The sequence below is a fragment of the Acomys russatus genome, chromosome 12, assembly GCF_903995435.1.
Source record: "Acomys russatus chromosome 12, mAcoRus1.1, whole genome shotgun sequence".
Taxonomy (NCBI): Eukaryota; Metazoa; Chordata; class Mammalia; order Rodentia; family Muridae; genus Acomys; species Acomys russatus.
The window spans coordinates 34,545,561-34,567,357 of NC_067148.1; the positions used below are offsets into that span (position 1 = coordinate 34,545,561).

The window sequence follows — 21,797 nt, forward strand, 5'->3', positions numbered from 1 at the left end:
CACCCTTTTTTTCTCTCGTTCTTGTTTAGAACATGAATAGATATCTAGAAAATTATAATAGAACAATAAAATAAAATAAAATGATAACAAACCAGAAAAGGGCAATTAGGACTTGAGTGTACATGTAAATGAGCTTTCAACGGCTTTTAAATAAGCTTTAAAAAGATAAAAAATACCCTAAAATCTTAACACGAGTAAACAAATACTCCATTCTCAGAATGCAATCCATGGTTTTGTCATATTGCTCTACACTGGTACACTACCAAAGACTATGCCCATGTTTCAGGAAGTGAGCTGTTGTTTTGTACACTTTGAACATTAGAAAAAGGAAGAGAAAGCCTTTATTTTTTGTTTTGTTTTGTTTTGAGACAGGGTTTCTCTGTGTACACTTGGCTGTCCTGGGACTTACTTTGTAGACCAGGCTGGCCTTGAACTCAGAGAGGTCCGCCTGCCTCTGCCTCCAAAGTGCTGGGATTACAGGCTTGCATCACCACACTTAGCTAAGGTTTTCTTGAATTAATCTTTTTCCTGCATAACAGACCAAATTCTGTATGATAAGCATACTTTTAGTTGAAAATATTTGAAAAAAGGAGGAAATTACTAATTGATAAATAAGAAACAGAACTCGCCAACCCCCCCCCCCCCAAGGAAAAGTAAAAGCATAGTACTTTTAAGTGGGAGCTTTGATACCCAGAGCTGGAGAAGTGAGTTACTCTGCTGATCGCTTTAAAAGCTAACAAGCATGTACAAGAGGAAGGTAGGAGGGAAAGATGGTGGAAGAAGAAGAAAAAGAGGAAGAGGAGGAAGAGGAGAAGAAGGTGTTTATCAGTGTCACCTTGTATTTTTATTTCTGCCAAGTTTTTTAATTTTACGTTACAACACCACCATCATGTCTGGGTTAATTAGTAAGTCGACACTATCACTGATAATAAATTTTCAGGTTGAAAAAAAATTCCTCCATTTTAAGCAACAGAATTCTAAAGAATTCATTCTATAATGTTAAATAGATATTAATACATAAAGGTTTATGGCAGTGCTGATTTTTATGAATTATAATATATACTTGATGCTATAGTCAGGAAATAATACCCTAAGTTTAAGGCTCTTAAGAAAATTAAACCATGTTTTCCACATGACCACGGACTGTGAAAAGGAACACACAGCACCCAACCCAATGTTCCTCCATGTCCACATCCATGCTAGGCTCATCTCACTGCATTTATAGTGTCTTAATTTATATTCAGAGACCTTAACTATAGGGGATTTTGAGGATGTAGGTAGAACTTATTTAAGGATAAAATATTAATAAATGTAATATTTTTAAAAGCACAAACGTATTACAGTTCCATATAATGAAAAAGGATGCTAAACCTTTGTGACTTGGTTCCCCTCTCAGTCTATTCCCATCTCAAGTGCTGTGAAATATAAGTGAATCAAACAAGTATCCATTTTCCAAATAGGAGCTCTCTTATCTTTCCAGATATGCAGTTCCCACGACCTGCAGCCTTCACATCCTGTCTCCATCTGGCAACTCTCCACCTATAAGATCCAGCTACTGTCTGCACTGAGAAATCATCTTTGTTTTTATGCTCCATTTAAGTGGTTGAAGGAAACTGCAACTCTCTTGTCTATGTCTTTTTTAAAAATTTTTTTTATTAATTTATTCTTGTTACATCTCAATGTTTATCCCATCCCTTGTATCCTCCCATTCCTCCCCTCCCCCATTTCCCCATTATTCCCCTCCCCTATGACTGTTCCTGAGGGGGATTACCTCCCCCTATATATTCTCATAGGGTATCAAGTCTCTTCTTGGCTACCTGCTGTCCTTTCTCTGAGTGCCACCAGGTCTCCCCCTCCAGGGGACATGGTCAAATGTGAGGCACCATAGTACGTGAGAAAGTCATATCTCACTCTCCACTCAACTGTGGAGAATATTCTGACCATTGGCTAGATCTGGGAAGGGGTTTAAAGTTTACCTCCTGTATTGTCCTTGGCTGGTGCCTTAGTTTGAGCGGGACCCCTGGGCCCAAATCTGCCTATCATAATGTTCTACTTGTAGATTTCTAGGACCCTCTGTATCCTTTTATTTTGCTATTCTCGCATGCATCTCTCATTTAGAGTCTCAATAGGATGCCTTCCCCTCTGTCCCAGTTTCCTGGTAAGTGAAGGCTTTCGTGGGACATGCCCCTTGGGCTATTATGCAGATATAAGTGAGTATATACCATTTGAGTCTTTCTGCTTCTGGGTTAACTCACTCATTATGATCATTTCTAGCTCAATCCATTTATCCACAAATTTCGGGAATTCCTTGTTTTTAATAGCTGAGTAGTATTCCATTGTGTATATGTACCACAGTTTCTTTATCCACTCTTCTACTGAGGGACACTTAGGCTGTTTCCATGTTCTGGCTATTATGAATAAGGCTGCTATGAACATGGTTGAGCAAAGATTCTTGTTGTGTGCTGGAGCATCTTCTGTGTATATTCCAAGGAGTGGAATAGCTGGGTCTTGAGGAAGCCCTATTCCCAGTTTTCTGAAATAGCACCAGATAGATTTCCAAAGTGGCTGTACTAGTTTGCATTCCCACCAGCAATGAAGGAGTGTTCCTCTCTCCCCACATCCTCGCCAGCATGTGGTGTCGCTTGAGTTTTTGATCTTAGCCATTCTGATGGGTGTAAGATGGAATCTCAGAGTTGTTTTGATTTGCATTTCCCTGATGCTATGTCTTAAATGAAGGTCTATTGGCACTATTTCGTGAAGCTGGTGGAAGGACTCCCCTGCCCCCAGAAGCACACAAGACCGTGGTTGACCATGCCGAGAATACTCAGCAGCTTTGTAGCCAGACCATCTTCCCCACTCTCTGATAGTCATTCTGCCTCTTCAGTGGATATAGCTTACATTTATTTTAAAACGTAAAAACAGCAAGAAAAGAATTCTATAAATTCTATAAATGTAATTAAAATGTTTTTAAAGAAAAATAATTATGGTAATACATCATAAAAATTCTAGTTATTAAAAAATTCTAGTTATAGACATATAGACAGAGGGGCTGAATTTTGCAAACCTCATTGACAGGAAACAGAAAGTTCACATCGGTGAAAAGACAAAATCCTAGGCGAACACTGTGTTAAGAATCTATTAAAATATAAGTCATGAGTGACAAGTGATGAAAATCTGAACGGAGGCCAAGGATTGGAAACAGGCCATAGGGATAGTCCATTTTCACTGGCAGAAGTCTGGATCAAAGGCATGGAGATTATGCTTCTAGGCCACACAGTCTGAATATCCAGTCTTCCTGTATAAGAGTTTACTAAGCGTGTGAGACATGCCTGGCTGCATCTAAAAAGGGCTGAGACATCTGTCTCTAGAAAATGAACACCAGGCAAGAGGAAAAGGCCAGCACTGCAAATTTATAACTTGCCTGTCAGACTGTGACAGATTCACGTTATACAACACTGTGAACTCAATGCTTACTGGCAGTAGAGGAGAAGAACGCTGCTGGCTGAGCACTGACAACCAACTTTGACTCTCATAGGGTTAATGGCAAAACCTAACTTAGACTTAATACATGGAGTACAGAGTCTTTTCACCACCCCTAACTGTGGGCTTATGAAAGAAAGAGCAATAGATACATGCAGCTATAAGAAGCTTGAAGTGTTTTTAGATGAGCAGAAATTTTAGTTTTCTACTTAAAAAAAATTTTAGCATGATAAATCCCAAATGCTATCAGCATACAGTTATTGACTTTGTTGATTTGAAGTTTGGAAATTGCAATTTAGGTCAATTTGAGGGTATATTCCATTTATGAAACAACTCAGCACAAAAGGACAAGGTTGAGTCCAATGGGTTTGACACAAACTAAAGAACAGTCCAGCATCACTGAGAGCTGTCGCTGCTCACGTGAAGGACTGATAGCTCAGAATGATGCAGACACTGGCCTTTTATAAAAATCCTTATGACCCCAATAGATGGGAGAATTCTATGCTCAAGAGGGTGCGAATTATGCCACTTTCTTGAGCATTATGTATGCATATCTCTCCCGTCATTTTTTTTTTTTTTTTTTTTGAGACAGCGTCTCTCTACAGAGCTCTGGTTGTCCTGGAACTCTCTATGTAGACCAGGCTGTGCTTGACCTCACTAAGACACAAGGCCTCTGCATCCTGAGAGCTGCGGCTATAGGTGTGCACCACCAAGCACAGCCTTACAAATATTTTTGTGCAGGACGTTGTGGGGGACGCTAAGACACAAAGCTAAGGATACTATGATGCATTCTAGTAGAAGATGCTAAGCAGCGAGAATAAATACACGCGAGCAACAAAATCTAAGGCATTCTGGTATGGATGTGGCCATGATGAGTGTTTTTAGGTATTACTTAAATTACAGTTCAGAAAGTGAAGCTTTGGCGAGATAGGACTAGAGAACGCCCAGGACAGAGAATTCTTCCTCGGCAGCGAGGAAAGCCAATGGCACTCTACTGATACAGTTCAGTACAATCTGCAGAATCAACAAAAGATGGGGTAAGGCACAACGGAGAAGGCTAAATTCACATCAGAGAGAAAGGCAAGTCAAAGTGGGGGGGATGAATCAGGTGAACACGGCATGGCTTAAAAAACAAAAACAAAACAAAACAAAAAATGAAACAAAAGAAACAGCCCCACCAAGTATCAAAGGCACCATTGTAATGAATGTCAAGAGTGGCACAGAGAGGGAAACAGCAGGATGCTGGTGATATGCAGGCGGAAATGGGAAAAATATGGAATCGAGGAGAGCTATAGAAGAGATAGAGGGAGGAGGGACAAATAACTCCAAAGGCATATATATTTTTTTAATTAAGGAATTATATTAATTAAGGAATTATCTTATATTTAGCTAAAACCAGATTGTATGCACATATATATGCATGTATACACACAGATGAAGGAAGCAAAGTTAAGCATTTAGGATAACAATGCTCTTCATAAGAACCATACACTAACAAAAACCCAAGCACCAGGCATGAGAAACCTCCTTTAGAGGTTTGGTCAGGGTAGTCCAAGAGACACTGCCCTCAAACACAAAACAATACAAAACAATACTGCCCACTGTTTTTTAGCCTTGGATGCCTCCCAGGGGTTGCTGAAGGGGCCATACACTTTGGACATAGGATTCGGAAGAATCGAGCTGGATCTGACTGGAAAGCCTCCTCCTTGAGTTCTAGCTTTCACAGCACAAGAAATTTCTATCCAAGCTTCCATGGGGAAAACACCCAAAAGTCCTATCCAACTGCGATACTCATGAAGTCCAATAATGGCCAGCATGGCAAGATATTCCTAAAGGTGACTCTCATGTCGTGGCAATAACCAACAGCTGGCCAGTTGGACAAACAAAGGGAAATTATGCGTGGTATTGGAAACCTATTACTCAGCTTCCCAGAGCTACTGAGGCCGTGGAGAGCCACTTTATTAAACCAGCATAATTCCTAACTGCATTTTAAAACTTATCCTTACATCCACAGATAAGGATAACTCTTACCCCTTGTGTGGTTTGAACAGAAATGGCCCCATGGGCTCATATATTTGCATGCTTAGCGAGCAGCATTGGACGTTATGAGTTTTTGGAGTGGGTGTGTCCTTGTTAGAAGAACTATATTACTGGGAATGAGGAAACTAATGACTGAAAAGGGAGGGGAGAATTAGTCTTTCCCATTTATGAGGTCCAAATTTATTATCTAATACCAAACAAAGCAACGTTAAATGGACCCAGAACATTGTATTCACACACACACGCACATGCACACGCACATGCACGCGCACGCACACGCACACACACACATATCCACACGTATATAGGTACACACATACACATGTATACACACATGTATGCATGTATATATATATATTAATACAATGTGCTGGGTCCATATATACATGTATACACATATATGCATGTATGTATTTATGTGTGTAAATATATATCAATAATTATTAAAGAAAAAGAAGTTTTCACATTAGCAGTAAGTTAAGGAGAACAGGATATATGGGAGATGTTGGAGGGAGGGGACAGGAGAGAGCTAGAGGAAGAAATGGGAAGGGGAAAATTAAAGTTACAACACCCAAAAGCTGGGAGTACTTGCCTGCCATTGAGTGTGCTGCTAGTATTTCTGAAATGGAAGTAGATATATTAAAAATGTCTCCTTTTTATTCACCTGTCTGCCTAGGCAACCTTTCAGCCACTACAGCTGCGCCAACTTTCTATTTCACTATCCCACAGTTTCATAGCTTGCAAATACAAGCAAGAATAATTTTAAGTGGAAAAGAAAACACATTAAGCTAAGTTATATGAATCAGAACCTCCAAATATCAAGGTTAATAAGGAGATGGAAGGTGTGCTCTGTAATGGCTACAGAGTTGTCAGGTTAAAGTCACACAACAACATCACAATATTGTCACTGTGCAGTCTGAGTTTCTTGAACATTGTGTAGCTAAGAAAACTTCATGCACTCAGATGTTTTTTTTTTCTATTTCCCCTGGATTTTATTATTGTTATATATATTGAATGTTTCCTTTGTGAAGGTGAAGCAGAGAATTGGGATAGGAAACCAAACAGCTGGGCTGTCTTTTACCCGGGGACCTAGAAATATATTTACCAGGACACAACAGTTAATTGGAGGGTTTAATTGCAATACATTCCTGTCCCTCAGGGGCTGTATCTTAGCTTGTTATATGAGAAGAAACCTCAGCAGATCCTGAAAATTCATCTAACACTGCACAGGAATTACCTATGTTTTGAAGGCTAAATATTTTATGATGGTCTCTGGGGGATCACATAATTTTTATTGCCTTACAATAAAATACAAAGTGCTTGCTGGTGTGAGGTATCTGTTTATTTAAAACTAATGGGAATAAGCAGTTTTTGTGGGTCTCAGTATGTGCTAGAACCTTTTTTTTTTTTTTTTGCCAGAGGGCACATATGCCTCTGAGACAGTGTTTATTCTTCTGCTGGTACTGAATTTTCTCCCTGACTGAGAACACTGAGTAACAGATTTGTTAACTGACAAGCTGCCTCCGTCTGCTTCAGCAGTAACTGGGGGAAGGCTGGGGTATGCATAGTTGTTCAGCGCATGGTCTGGATTCCTAGTCATTTTCAGATTTTACTCAAGTCATGGGCGTGTTTTGGGTCAGTGTTTAAAAAAAAAAAATCAAATGACATCTTCTTTGAACTGGGTGGAAAGACAGACTTCCTTTAGTTTAAAACACCTACAAATGCCAGATACAATTTAAATTTTTATTTATTTATTTTTTATTTAAAAATATATCTTATTAATTTATTCATATTACATTTAAATTGTTATCCCATCCCTTGTATCCTCCCATTCCTCCCTCCCTTCCATATTCCCCTCTCTCCTCCCTCCAATGACTGTGACTGAGGGGGACCTCCTCTCCCCTGTATATGCTCATAGGGTCTCTTCTTGGTAGCCTGCTATCCTTCCTCTGAGTGCCGCCAGGCCTTCCCATCCAGGGGACGTGGTCAAATATGAGCACCAGAGTTCGTGTGAAAGTCAGACCCCACACTCCACTCAGCTGTGGAGAATGTCCTGTCCATTGGCTGGATCTGAGTAGGGGTTTGAAATTTACTGCATGTATTGTCCTTGGCTGGTGCCATAGTTTGAGCAGGACCCCTGGGCCCAGATCTGCCCATCATAATGTTCTTCTTGTAGGTTTCTAGGACCCTCTGCATCCTTCTATTTCCCCATTCTCCCATGCTTCTCTCACAGAGAGGAGGACATCCTATAATTTTAATTTTGTTTTGATTTTTATTTCTAAGGTGATATGGAAGACTGCAGAAGAAGAGTAAAAAGCCCAGTCATGGAGGAGAGGTGGGATGAGTTATCAAATATTTGCCTTGATGGTTCTGGATTCACAAGTTAAATACCTAGGCGCGAGCTGGTGTGTGTGTGTGTGTGTGGGGGGGGGTGGTCAGGCTACACACGTCAATGTGAAGTTAATTCTCTTTGCTTGTTTGGGGCTAAGGTTCTCATTAGGTAGCCCAGGCTATGTATCCTGAATGCTGTGGTTATAGGAATGTACTACTACTATCTCTGGTTTTAAAATTGACCTTGTACAAATGAAAAAAAAATGTAGCAATGCTCTTGAACTTTAAAATCCAAAAGACAGGCTAAAACATAGATTAGTTGAGGGATTTTTAAAAACACCAATGTTATTAATATTTGGGTCAGTTCATCACTGATTTGAAGGTGGCATATGATGAGCGAGATATTTATTAGCATCTTCGGTATCTGCTCATAATATCCAAGTTGTGAATAGTTAAGATTTTCCAGACATTATGAATTATCCTGTGGTGGGCAGCCTTGTCCTTGATTAAGAATGGTGGGAATAGGGCTGGAGAAACAGCTCTACAGTTAAAAGAACTGGTTCCCCTCTAAAGGACCTGGGTTCAGTTCCCAGAATCTACATTTGTAGCTCACAACCATCTGTAACTCCAGTCCCAAGGAATCTAAGATGCTGCTCTGGCCTCTGCAGGCCCCAAACGTGCACATAGTGCCCAGACAGACGTGCAGGTAAAACAGCAATGCACATCAACGAGTTAAATGAAAGAATCGTGGGCTCAGACTCACTTGAAAGAGAGACAGTGAAGTGAATATGATATCTGAACAGTTTCTAGGACACAGTATTGAAAGAGACAAAGAAATGGAATAGACAGAGGAGGCTGCCAAAGCCAGGCCATAAAATCAGAGCTAGCATCCACCTGCAGTTTCCAGAAGGAAACATCAGAAAAGAATGTGAGGTGCCTTTTATCAAAGAGATAACACGTGAGTGTTTTCCAGAATAGCTATAACATGTCAAGTACGTGATTTAGAGCCCACACGAAATTCTAGAACAGCAATTCTCAACCTGTGGGTCGTGACATGACTCTTTCACAGGGATCACTTCAGACAGTCAAAAAGACCAGCTATTTACATTATAATTCATAACAGTAATGAAATTAGAGTTATGAAGCAGCAATGAAAATTATTATATGGTTGGGGGTCACCACAACATGGGGAACTGTATTAAAGGGTTGCAGCATTAGGAGGGTTGTGAATCACTGCTCTAGAAAAATATGGCAGAAGCATTTTTAGTGAAACTGCAAACTATCAACAATAACCAGAAGATATTTAAAAAAGGTGTTTGGAAAGAACTATTAAGACAGAGGGATGACATCAGAATGGCTAAGATCAAAAATTCAAGCGACACCACATGCTGGCGAGGATGTGGGGAGAGAGGAACACTCCTTCATTGCTGGTGGCAATGCAAACTAGTACAGCCACTTTGGAAATCTATCTGGTGCTACCTCAGAAAAATGGGAATAGGGCTTCCTCAAGACCCAGTTATTCCACTCCTTGGAATATACCCAGAAGATGCTCCAGCACACAACAAGAAAATTTGCTCAACCATGTTCATAGCAGCCTTATTCATAATAGCCAGAACATGGAAACAGCCTAAGTGTCTCTTAGTAGAAGAATGGATAAAGAAACTGTGGTACATATACACTATGGAATACTACTCAGCTATTAAAAACAAGGAATTCCCGAAATTTGTGGATAAATGGATTGAGCTAGAAATGATCATAATGAGTGAGTTAACCCAGAAGCAGAAAGACTCAAATGGTATATACTCACTATATCTGCATACTAGCCCAAGGGGCACGTCCCACGAAAGCCTTCACTTACCAGGAAACTGGGACAGAGGGGAGGACATCCTATTGGGACTCTAAATGAGAGAAGCATGGGAGAATAGCAAAGTAGAAGGATCCAGAGGGTCCTAGAAACCTACAAGTAGAACATTATGATAGGCAGATTTGGGCCCAGAGGTCCCGCTCAAACTAAGGCACCAGCCAAGGACAATACAAGCGGTAAACTTTAAACCCCTACCTAGATCTAGCCAATGCTCAGAACATTCTCCACAGTTGAGTGGAGAGTCGGAGATGACTTTCTCACGTACTCTGGTGCCTCACATTTGACCATGTCCCTGGAGGGGGAGACCTGGTGGCACTCAGAGGAAGGACAGCAGGTTGCCAAGAAGAGACTTGATACCCTATGAGCATATACAGGGGGAGGTAATCGGAACAGTCATAGAGGAGGGGAATAATGGGAATGTGGGAGGGAGGGAAGAATGGGAGGATACAAGGGATGGGATAAACATTGAGATGTAACAAGAATAAATTAATTAAAAAAAAAAAAGACAGAGGGATGAAATAACGTCGTGAAAGAGCAGAAAGCAAACGTCAGCTTACGGCTTGTAACAATTCTGACGGAAGGAGCTTCCAGTTGAGGTGAAAACAGGGACATTTTTAAAACACCCTGGCTGAGAGAGCTGCTCCAGTTGACTCCTGAATCCCCTCTGGTGAGGCCTACCTCAGAGGGAACACATTCGGGTAAAAGGAGAAATACTCAACAGAATTTGCTAAACCTTGGGGACATTTTAAGCCCGTGGGCCTGAGTTCGGATCCCAGAGTGTACATGAATCAGGTGTGGTACAGTTCATCTGTAATCCTGGGGCTCCTGAGGCATGAGGCAGTGAAAAAGATCACTGGAAACGTGAAGGCCAGCTAGCCAAGGATAGCCTGTGAGCAACAGATCCTCACCCAAACGCAATGGAGGGAAAGGACCAATGCCCAGTGTCATCTTGTGACCACCATCTGCGGTGGCACACACAGTGAGGGCATGGTGAAGATAAGGAAATGTGTTAGCCATAAAGGAAAAGTGGATGAACTAAATGATCTTAAATTAATTTTAAAAATTCTCTTCATTAAAATACAGCACATAAATGAGAAAATAAAAGCAACAAATTAGTAAACAAAGCATCAACTAGAGTTGACACCATCTACAATCTTTTTTTGAGGGGGCTTGGTTGTTTTTGTGTGTGTGTGTGTTGTTTTGTTGATTTTTTCCCTTTCTTTCTTTCTTTCTTTCTTTCTTTCTTTCTTTCTTTCTTTCTTTCTTTCTTCTTACTTCTTTCTTTCTTTCTTTCTTTCTTTCTTCTGAGGCAAGATCTCACTATATAGCTCTGGTTGTCCTTAAGCTTACTGTGTAGACCAACATGGCATCTGCCTGCCTCTGCCTCTGCCTCATGAGTGCTGGGATTAAAGGTATGCACCACTATACTTCACCTACAATCTTCTAAAATTATCCATAAAGGACAAATGATTCTTCAGTAAAGGGATGGAGAACGATACAAACTGAATTATTCAACGTATGTAAGAACATCATAAACTTATGTTGAAGTCCTAAGTCAGTCACTGTGGGGCACCAGACCGGTAAAAATGATGATGCAAACAAGTAAAAAACATAAGCAAGAATACAGACTAATGTGAGCTTTCATTACACAACTGGCGCCCATGTAGAATTCCCAGAACTACTATAAAATTCAGGTTTTACACCAAATGCAAAATGATAATCAGAATGGAATTCTTCTGTATACCTAGGAAACTATTCTGAATCAAAGCCCATGTGCAATGACATTCACATGCCAAAAATGTCAAAATTCTGAAAAAACATAGAAATACCTTGCTAAAATAAAACAAATTTACAGTTTGAGCTATAGTTAACGAAACTATTCTACAGTGAGAATTAATGTAGTAGTAGCACCAACCACATCAGAAGAAAACCCAGCACTGAGCCAAAAGGAGTGCACGACTTCACGTCAGCCAACTTCAAAATCAGGTAAGTAAGAGAAAGCAAAACAAAAGAACAAAACAAAGCCTTGACTCTGGTAGGCACAGGCTCAACATTAAGACAGTAAGACTCTTTTTTTTTTTTTTTTTTTTGAGTGAGAAATAGATCTTTACTTTTTAAATGTTACTACAATCTTGTGATTTTTTTTAAATTCTTTTTTTTATTAATTTATTCTTGTTACATCTCAATGTTTATCCCATCCCTTGTATCCTCCCATTCCTCCCCCCCCATTTTCCCATTATTCCCCACCCCTATGACTGTTCCTGAGGGAGATTACCTCCCCCTATATATTCTCATAGGGTATCAAGTCTCTTCTTGGCTACCTGCTGTCCTTCCTCTGAGTACCACCAGGTCTACCCCTCATCCTATTGGGACTCTAAATGATAGATGCATGGGAGAATAGCAAAATAAAAGGATACAGAGGGTCCTAGAAATCTACAAGTAGAACATTATAATAGGCAGATTTGGGCCCAGGGGTCCCGCTCAAACTAAGGCACCAGCCAAGGACAATACAGGAGGTAAACTTTAAACCCCTTCCCAGATCTAGCCAATGGTCAGAATATTCTCCACAGTTGAGTGGAGAGTGGGATATGACAGTAAGACTCTTAAAATCACTAGGAATGGACCATTCTGTGAGGTCTGTCATGGATATGACTTTTTTTTTTTTTATACTTTTTTTCTTAAATTTTACCTATTTATAAAGCCGAATAGTTGAACATGAATTAGATTTTCTCCGGTCACTGACTATAGAGTTCTATAGTCCCAAAGATGTGTTAATATTCATGGAAATTTTTAAAAATTCATGGAAATTGGGTATAAAGCCAACTGGCATCATTGTGAGTTGTATTCATGCAGATAAATCACCCCCAAACTAGAGGTCACCATCTATACACATTAAAGATTCCACTGAGCAAGTAAGAACAGACTGTGAAGACAGTAAACACGTGCTTGCCAAGGCTGCGTCCTATTCCTTTTGTATTGGTAGCTCATATAACCTTATGTGAAAGGGATTCTTTTTGTAAACTTTTAAAAAAGTTACAGTGGTATTTGATACACTTGTACTAAAGAAAATGATCATGAGGAATAGCTGGGCTGGCCTTAAATCAGGGATCTTGAATTTCACTCTTGTAGTGTAGTAGTAATATTATTTAAAACAAACAAACTTTCACATTTCTTAAATTTGGCTATGCAAGTTTCTAGTATTTTCTTCACCTACTAGTACTTCCTGATTCAGAAGAAAAATGTTAATTTGTAAAAAAAAAAACACACACATTTAAATTGCATGAACAATGAAGCAAGAAAAGCAAAAACTATGTTTTAATACAAAATTAAATTTAAGCCGTACCTAAAAACATCAGGACAAAATAGTAGAAGAGAAGTGGGAGGAAACGGACTATAATTCTGAACTCACTCCACGTTTTACTCTTGGCCTTAAGTCCTACTTGATAAAGAAGCCGAATTTACAACCATGTCTTGATCTGTATTTCTGCACTTGTGCTCTGTATGCCTACCTCTGTCTGCTTATGTATCTGTGTATCTATATGTGTATGCATGCACATATTATGTGTTTATGTATCATCTATCACATATCTATCATCTACCTATCACCCATCCATCCATCTATCTATCTATCTATCTAATCCATCTATCTATAATCTATTCAGTATCTGTTATCTATCTCTACCTAGCTTAATATTCATCGTCTATCCATATCTGTAATATCTATTAACTTACCTACACTATATTTGTGTTTATATTCATATCTATATCATATACATGAGCAAAATTACAAACGCATTAGAGGGCATACGGAGGTATATTAAACAGGAATTCATTCAAAATAAGAAGCAGATGGATTAGTTGGTGGGGGAAACCAAATACATAGGGGAAATCTGTGAGCATAAGGGCATTCTTGAGGAACTCCTAACCTAGTTCTATATTGACAAATTCCAGCTGTTAAACCTGCACTAATGACACCCGGCACCAAATGCCACTTCGATGTTAAGAACACAAAACATGCACCTACATGTTACTTTCTCTCCATTGGCCTGTCAGCATTTACTAGTAAAGTCCAAGTGTGCCAGCATTTGGGGACCATATCCTGGCCTGATGCTTTTGTTCTTATACCAACAAGTAAGATAACATGGAAGTGCTTTAAAAACTGTTCGTAGAATGAAACTTGCCCTTATCAACCTCTTCTCACGTCTCTCTCTCCTCTACCACTGTCTTTATACTGAGGCTTCTATTCAAATCAATGGGTCACCTTCATTGCTTAAAGATGGGCCACTCTTTGGCTTCTTTAAATTCTTACTGACTCTGACATCTGGGATTCAGGCTTCTGAACTTGGTCTTTACTAGAATAAAAGACTCCTGGTTATGAAAACCTCTTTTCATATCGCCCACCCACTGCTCCAGGGCCACACACTTTGCCAAGTATATGTAATTTTTGAGTGTCTTTTCTCCCACAGGCCATTCTATCAGAGGGCATCTACTTGCCCCAGGAGATGCTTCTGTGCTTGGAAGCTAAGACACTGCATTCACATGCACTCAACTCTACTTCTTCTACAGGTTACCATGGAATTTACGAGATTAAGAAGAACAAACACTGCTAGAGTAGGTTCTTCAGGGAAAGGAGGGAATGAGAGCCCAGTGATTTGCTAACTCTTAAGTCATAGCTTTACATTTAGGGGCATGGGGAAAAAAAAGTCGATTTATTGTGGTTTAGTGCAGTCCACATTACATACAGTCTATTTGTGGCTTGAAATCCCTGTCTCATATTTCTCTAGAAATTAAGGGGTTCAACAGTTAGAAATCAGGTAGGTATGGAATCACTTTAATGAGAGAAAGTAAAACTCCACTGCCTTGGAAATTTAAATACCAAATTGATCCTCAATATTGTAATTAAAATCGCCTTGACTCAGAAGCAAGCACTAATTTGCTCCAGTGAGAGTTTTCTTCACATCCTGCATTGTGTTCTTTTGCTGACTGGTCCCCATAACCTAATATAAACCCTAAGTTCCCACGTGGGAAGCAAAGGTGAAATGGTTCCTTCTGGGTTTATTTCATCAGTGAATAGAAATGATGTAATTCCAGTTACCTGATAAGTCTCCTTGCCAGTGGTGACACATTTATCAAGGCAATGTTCTTGAGTTTTTATAGATGAGCTCTGTGGGAAATCCATTAATTTTCTGATATATGTGCTAATTTTTGTCTATAAATGTGGTTTTCTTGAGAGAATTTTCACAATTTTTATCCAAATCTAAAAGAATCAGTGTTGCCAAATGTCAAGAATCACTGGTTTGGAGAATGACTGTGGTGTGAGCGCTCAAAATTGAAGATATTTTGTTTTCCTATTATGAATTTATCATGTATTCCTATGATAAGAAATACCTTTAAATAATTAAATGTTTTTGAATCATTAAAAAGGTATTCACAAGTTACTTGATTATAGGAGGCCATATACATATATTTTTCAATGCATCCTGAAACTAATTTTGATTTATTTAAATAATTGTTTGACAGAGAAAGCATATGGTGTTTCTATAATAGTCCTATATGGAATTAGAAGATTCTGTTCTGATCCCAGTTTTAGCACCAATTAGCATATGACCTTGAGCAAAGTCACCTGAGCTGTCAAGCTTCTGAAATTCTTACAGAGGCTCCACATCTTTTTATTAAGAGGAGTCGACATAAGTGAGTATAAAATACAGATTCTCTGAAGACAGAAGCCAGGCCTGGGCTCCAGTCTACTCTTTGTTTGCTTTCTCCCACTGGGCTATAATAAGTTGGTCTTCCTGGTTTGAGGACTTTCCTATGGAGATACACTAGGCATGTTATAGCTGTAGATCATCAATCAGCCATAGGGTGTGGCACTCACTGAGACAACTGGAGCATAGATGACTAGATACAGAATGCCCAAGTTTTCTACCTTTGCAGTTGCTAGTACTGTGCCTGGCACAGAGGAAGATGTCAATGGACATCTCTTAAGTGAGTCAAAAGTGAATTAAGTTATTTCATTCCATGGTGAGGAATTTGTAAGTGATACACAACTTTAACCCCAGTACTTGGGAAGGCAGAGGCAAATGTCTGAATTTGAGGCCAGCTTGGTCTACATAAAGAATTCTAGGCTAGCCAGAGATAACATTAAGACCCTGTCTCAAAAACAAACATCCCCAAGAACTAATATATGAAAAATAAGACTACTATACTGAGTGTTAATATATTTCAGGCACTGTGGTAGGGCTTTTTATTTAGCGTCTCATTTAAGCCTTACACCAGCCCTGGAAAGAAGATTCCATAGTAGCATTAACTCTCATTTTACAGTTGTTGGGCTAAAAAATGTCTGGCCAAACTTCCAGCTCAGACATCCTGAGGTTATAATGCTTTCATATACTAATAATTGCACCATTACACACAGTTATTTATTAATAGTTTCCCCTTTTATTTACTTCTCTATCTTATCATCTTTCCTCTTATTTGATAATAATTCTGATAAAAATCTAAACAAATATGAACCCATCATTAGGATTGGGACTGGAATTCACGTTTTCCTCCATTGTCGACATGAACATGAATAAGGGTAGGAAAATTCTGTAACTTACTAGGTCCAACGCAGCAGCTAGAATGGATGCGTCAGGAATTGTCCCTGGCTCACAGCAGTTTAGCAGAAATTGAAAACGTTTCATGCCTTGGCGGATTGCTCCCAGATTCACTACATTTTTGCTTTTTCCACCATCTTGGTTGGGAGAAAGGTGGTCATCAAAACTGTGGCAACCTGTAGGGGTTGTACCATTGTGAAAGGAAGAAAGTTAAATGGATCATGAGAAAGTTTCAGAGACATGCCAGTAGGTTTTCTGTAGTTAAGCCTGAAAACTCTTTCCCGCTCTTTCCCCTTCCCCTGTACTTTTGCTATGAACACATTTTAAACTTGAATTAATTGGTGATATGTGGCACATAAACATTCAGTATTTTCACCCAACAACTTCAATGCATGGTCTACATTTGCTGCTGCATCTCTAATATGGTGACGGAGATTGCATATTTGAAATAAGGGTGAATGAGAGTATACATTTTGGCCTTTTAATTGAAGAAGACCATGCAAGGAAATCAAAGGAAATGACCATATTTTTATCTCTCCCATGAAGAATACTCTATAAATGGGAAAATAAAGTACCTTCATCAATTAGGACAGTTGTAATGAAATGCCACAGCCCACCTGACTTTTAAACAACAAATATCTGACTCTTATAACTCTATAATCTACAAGACTTATATTGAGTTTAAGTACAGTCGAGTCACTTGGTTTGAGCACTTCCTGTTTACTCAGGCAATTAATTTTATTCCTTTTCAAGTCTCTGATAGAGTTGGAGACCAGATAGTTTAGCTTTACAATCAAGCTTAGTTGTTTCGAAGTTAAGATGTTTCCAGGTCTAAATAGATGTTTTAAGCTGATAATGATGAGATATGATAGATACCAATTTACATTCAGAATTTTAGACTCAACAAGATAGGAAAGATGTTTTCTTCAAGGTTGTTAAATACAAATAGCCAAAAACCACTATGAATATAACATTAATATAATTCCTGGTTTTCTGTGGTTCTTCTTGCTGTATGTAGTTTATTTTACATGTGTCTAATAATATAAATGTATATATAAAAAAGAACTATGAGATATGGCCACAGCACCTCCCAGGGAACACTGAAGCAGCATGGCATGTGGCTCAGGACACACATTAGCTTCATTCTCAATAACCAAACACACAAACATTGTCATTAGGATGCTGTTGGTTCTGAACCCTAGAGAGACTGTCTCTGAAACTCCACAGGACATGGATAGAGTGTGAACAAACTGAAACTGTGAAGCTGGCAAAGACCTGGTTGTTAGGAAGACATCTAGAGAGTGTCCCCCATCTTCTTCTTTGGTACTAAGGATCAAATCTAAATCATCATATATCAGAAAAGTTCTCCACAATGGATCAAAACTTCCAGCCTGGAAGACACTTGAAACCTTAGACTAAAAACTTGATGTCTCTGCTAAATTCCAAAAGAGACAGTTAAAAGGACAGGATGATTTTACGATGTTATATGCATAAAAACCACCATGCCTTTATGAAGAACACTTCCCAATGAACCAGGTGACACATATTTTTATATAATTATAAAGATAGAAAGGAGATAATTTTTTGGTAAACCTTGATGGTGCTTTTGTAATGAGATTGGGAAACGTTCACGGATTATTAGAAAATCAATGGCATGGTTTGTTAAAAAGCTATGCCCACAAATTTTTACTTAAACATATTCAACTACAACAGCCTTTGGGGTTACTACTCTTCTTTTTTCTGCTCAGTAATAAAATGATTGACTTGGATGAAAGTATGAAAATGTGTATCAATTCAGATGGATCATCAAAGCCCAATTATGAAAAAAAGACCCAGAATTCAAATTGGTTTTGAGCATGTCCTTTCATTTTTTTGGGGGGGGGACAAGTGATCTAACTTCATTCTATAGAATAAAATAATAAACATTATGAAATGGAGAGTCAATAGAGGCTGCATCAAAAGCTATAATTACACTCAGTGATAGGAAGACAAACTAGCGAAAAGTTGACCAATGCAAACCAGCTACGTGATGAGAACACTGACAGGGTAAGTGTAAGTTTTATTCATACATATTTTATCCCCACGTCTCAGTTATACAATTGGCCACACTGATTAATTTCAGATACAGCCTGATGCATTTCATCTGAAGCTTCACAGTCTACGCTGCTCACCATCTACCATGGACACATAGAAAAAGGGATCAAAATGTAGAACTAAAGAAGCTTCCATGGAATAACACAACAACAACAACAACAACAACATCACAGACATTTAGTCAAAAGAGATCCTGAGAACAGGAAATGAGGAAGAGGGGCCACAGCATTATGTGAGGTTGTGTGTGTGTGGTTACAGATGTTATTCCTAGGACAAACCATCAATTTTATAGGCAAATGTATTTTCAGATGATAAAAAAGTTTTCCTAACAATTAAGGCTGTCTAGCTCTGGAACAAATTGCTTTGTAAAGTTTGCACACTCCCCCTCAGCAGAGGGAGGGTGGCCACCTGTCAGCCAAGCAATGGAACAGAACCCTGAGGCTGAGTGGTGGGTGGATAGGAGGTCCTGAGCCTCCCAGGCTCTACCAAGAAGAGACTTTATTCTATTCTCTGCACGCTCAGTGCCCACCAGGGGGTGAGAGTCACAATGAAGTCTCTGTAAAAACACGTCTCTTCAACTAAAATGATAATAAAGAAGCTAGAGAGAGCACTAAAAGACACATTTAAAAGAACAAAGGGAAAGACAATACAAATAGAAAGTGACCATAAAAAAAGAAGACAATTTCATCAAAAAGAAATGGACCAGTTAATTTAAGTAACTGAAAAGACGAATAGAAGAAGAAAAGGATCTTTTAGACTCTTGACAGTTACCAAGACGTTTGAAGAAATTCTCCTCCTCTTCTCTGCCGTTCTCCATCCCACTCCCTGGCCCACCTTCAGAGAGCTTGACAGCACTGGTGAACTTGACCTGGGGACAAAAGACAGCCTTCAGATACTCAGCGGCCAACGGCTGGGCTAAAATAAATTGTTTAGGGTGTGACAATGGTGGTGTTCTCCTGGCTTCCACATCTAGTAAGTACTGTCATCTAAGACAGTCCCATATCCTCCAAAAGATGTTACTGTAACTGCAGGTGCAAGGAATGTCAGGTGGGAGATGAGAAGATGAATTGGAAAATAATTTAGTGAACAACTCAGGTGTGTGTGGTGTTACTTCTGATAAAGTCCAAACTGAAAGCCACATTCATCCTTAGCAAACACATAACCACAGCCGAAAACCAGACCAAAGAGAAGAAATACTAGACTGACTTTTAAATATGGAAATCAAGTGATAGCATAATAAGTCTGCTCCCCATCCCTCCCATCCCTTCTTCCATCCCTTCTTTACCTCCTTTCCCTTCTTGTTTCTCTCTCTCTCTCCCTCTTTCTTCACTCCCCTAGAATTGAACATAGACACTGGCACATGCTAGGGAAGTGCTCTGTCACAGAGTTACATCCCTGGCTTTCTTACTGAATTGTTCTAGAAACTCATGGACTTGGCCAGGATAGTCAGGCCAGTCTTGAACCCATTCTATAAGCTAGGTTGGGCTTAAATTTAAGACTCTACCACTAAGCTCTCCAAGCCACCACCTGGCCTGGCTCCATGTCTCTTCTAAACCATTGATTTGGCTGCGTGATTCTGACTTTAAACCATCTTAGTAAGACATAAGCAACAGCACAGAAATGAAGCTAGGGGGTGGGTAGACTCCACCGATTGATATTTTCACACACACAAAAAAAGAATGCGTAAAAATTCCAATTATATTTTTAAAATTTCTGTCACCTTCCTATAGCCTTCCTGTGTGGATACAGCTGCAACGATATTTACCGAATCATTACTTATTATAATTCTTACTATAGTTTACTAGCTAAATACTTTAGTTTGTCTAAAACATTTAAATATTTAGTTGCTTATCAAATTTCTGAACTTATTCAATTCCAAGGTTTCTTTAACTCTTCCTATGCATTTCCCATTCTTCAATCCTAGTCGTTTTTAGTCAGTGACTCCAAGGCTCACGTCATGAGCAGTGTCCTATTTACCTTGGAGCTTTGCCTGATGAAAGACAGGCGATCCACGGAGCTAATGTCCAGTAAGTCCTCCACACCGTCTGCCAGGCCAGAGAGGGAGGATCGCTTCAGCCAGTTTCCTAGTCAACGATATTTTGGAAAGTTGAGCATTTGCTCTCAAATGAATTAAACAGAAATGCCAGCATGTACCGAACTAAAATGAAAGTTACATGGCCCCGATAAAAATAGAAGCAAAAAACAAGCTCTTTTCGGTATACATGCTTTCAGTCTCAATGTTCAGGGATGAACGCTCAAATCATGTGAGCACGTAAGCGCAGGACAAATGGGCCTATTCCCTCCACTGCAGGAAGCCAACATCCACCCACCTGTGTTAGATAAGTCTCCCATCTCTTTTGAAAGCCTATGCATTTTACCTCCTAACCCATTCTTAAATTTGTCTGTTTCTCTATTTCTTCTTAATATAATCTAAATCAACCTAAATGTTTGTTTGTTTATTCCTTGTGTCCCTGGGTGGCGTTTAATGTGATTCTCTCATGGACTAATTGTCCCTTCAACGCAATGGTCTTTTATAAGGTTCATATACTTGCATTATCCTGTTCTCCCTTGTATGTTGGTACTTGAGAGCCATGATAGGGCTGACTTGCCACCCTGACTTGCCTGTCTTCCGGCTTGCTGTTCTGCCACAGTAACTCAGCCATTTCCTCCCTTAGCTGGTTCTTTCCACTTCCCCCCAGACTGCTGTTATGTTTGCACACTGCCCTTGGACTGTTCTCCTTTCTCTGTGTATTTGGCAGACTTTAATATCTGTCCTCCTCATCCCTTCGAATAGCTCAGGCTTCACCATTGCCCCTGCTCACGGGCACAGTGTGTTTTTCCTTCACAAAATTCCTAGTTTGCAACTGCACTTAATTTTACGATCCTCTGCTTCAGTGGTAGTGGCTCCTCCTTAAATGCAGCAAAGCTAAGAGCTGTGCATTTTGCACACAGCAGAGACACGGGGAACATGTGGGAACTATTTGCACTAGCAAAAGTGTGAACAAACTAATGGAAAGATGACGCAATCAGTCCACAGTAGGCCTCACAGCTTGAACACTTTTCTTCCCAACCCCCTCCCATGCCATGCCCTGGCCCAATTACTCCCTGGTTTGATGACATGATAGCTAATAAAAGAATCGATAGATAAATACAGACATACTTTTACCTATGGGGAGTTTCAACTTCTTCCTCAGGGAGATTCTGCGAGACCGGGAGCGGGCACGCCGGTCGGAGGTGTTCCCTGAGTGTGCCGTGGTACATTCTGAAGTGTCCTGTTCAGACTGGCTGCTGGTGTCACTTGCTGCACTTTGGGATTTGAACATCTTCCGCCAGAAATCTTTCCGTCCCAGGTTGCCCCCTTGCATTTGTTCATCACTGCAGAGAGGTACAGT

At 39.6% G+C, this 21,797-nt stretch overlaps 1 protein-coding gene across 1 annotated transcript in view; it reads right to left on the reverse strand.

Annotated features, from left to right (window-relative positions):
* The window catches only part of Unc80 (unc-80 homolog, NALCN channel complex subunit), a 181,328-nt gene that overhangs the window by 102,957 nt on the left and 56,574 nt on the right, over positions 1-21,797 (reverse strand). Inside the window, exons 19-22 of the mRNA XM_051154166.1 lie at positions 21,572-21,780; positions 20,383-20,489; positions 19,177-19,273; positions 16,315-16,487 (exon numbers count right to left, since the gene is read on the reverse strand). Of these exons, the coding sequence (XP_051010123.1) occupies positions 16,315-16,487; positions 19,177-19,273; positions 20,383-20,489; positions 21,572-21,780 (586 nt within the window). The remainder of the gene's footprint in view (positions 1-16,314; positions 16,488-19,176; positions 19,274-20,382; positions 20,490-21,571; positions 21,781-21,797) is intronic.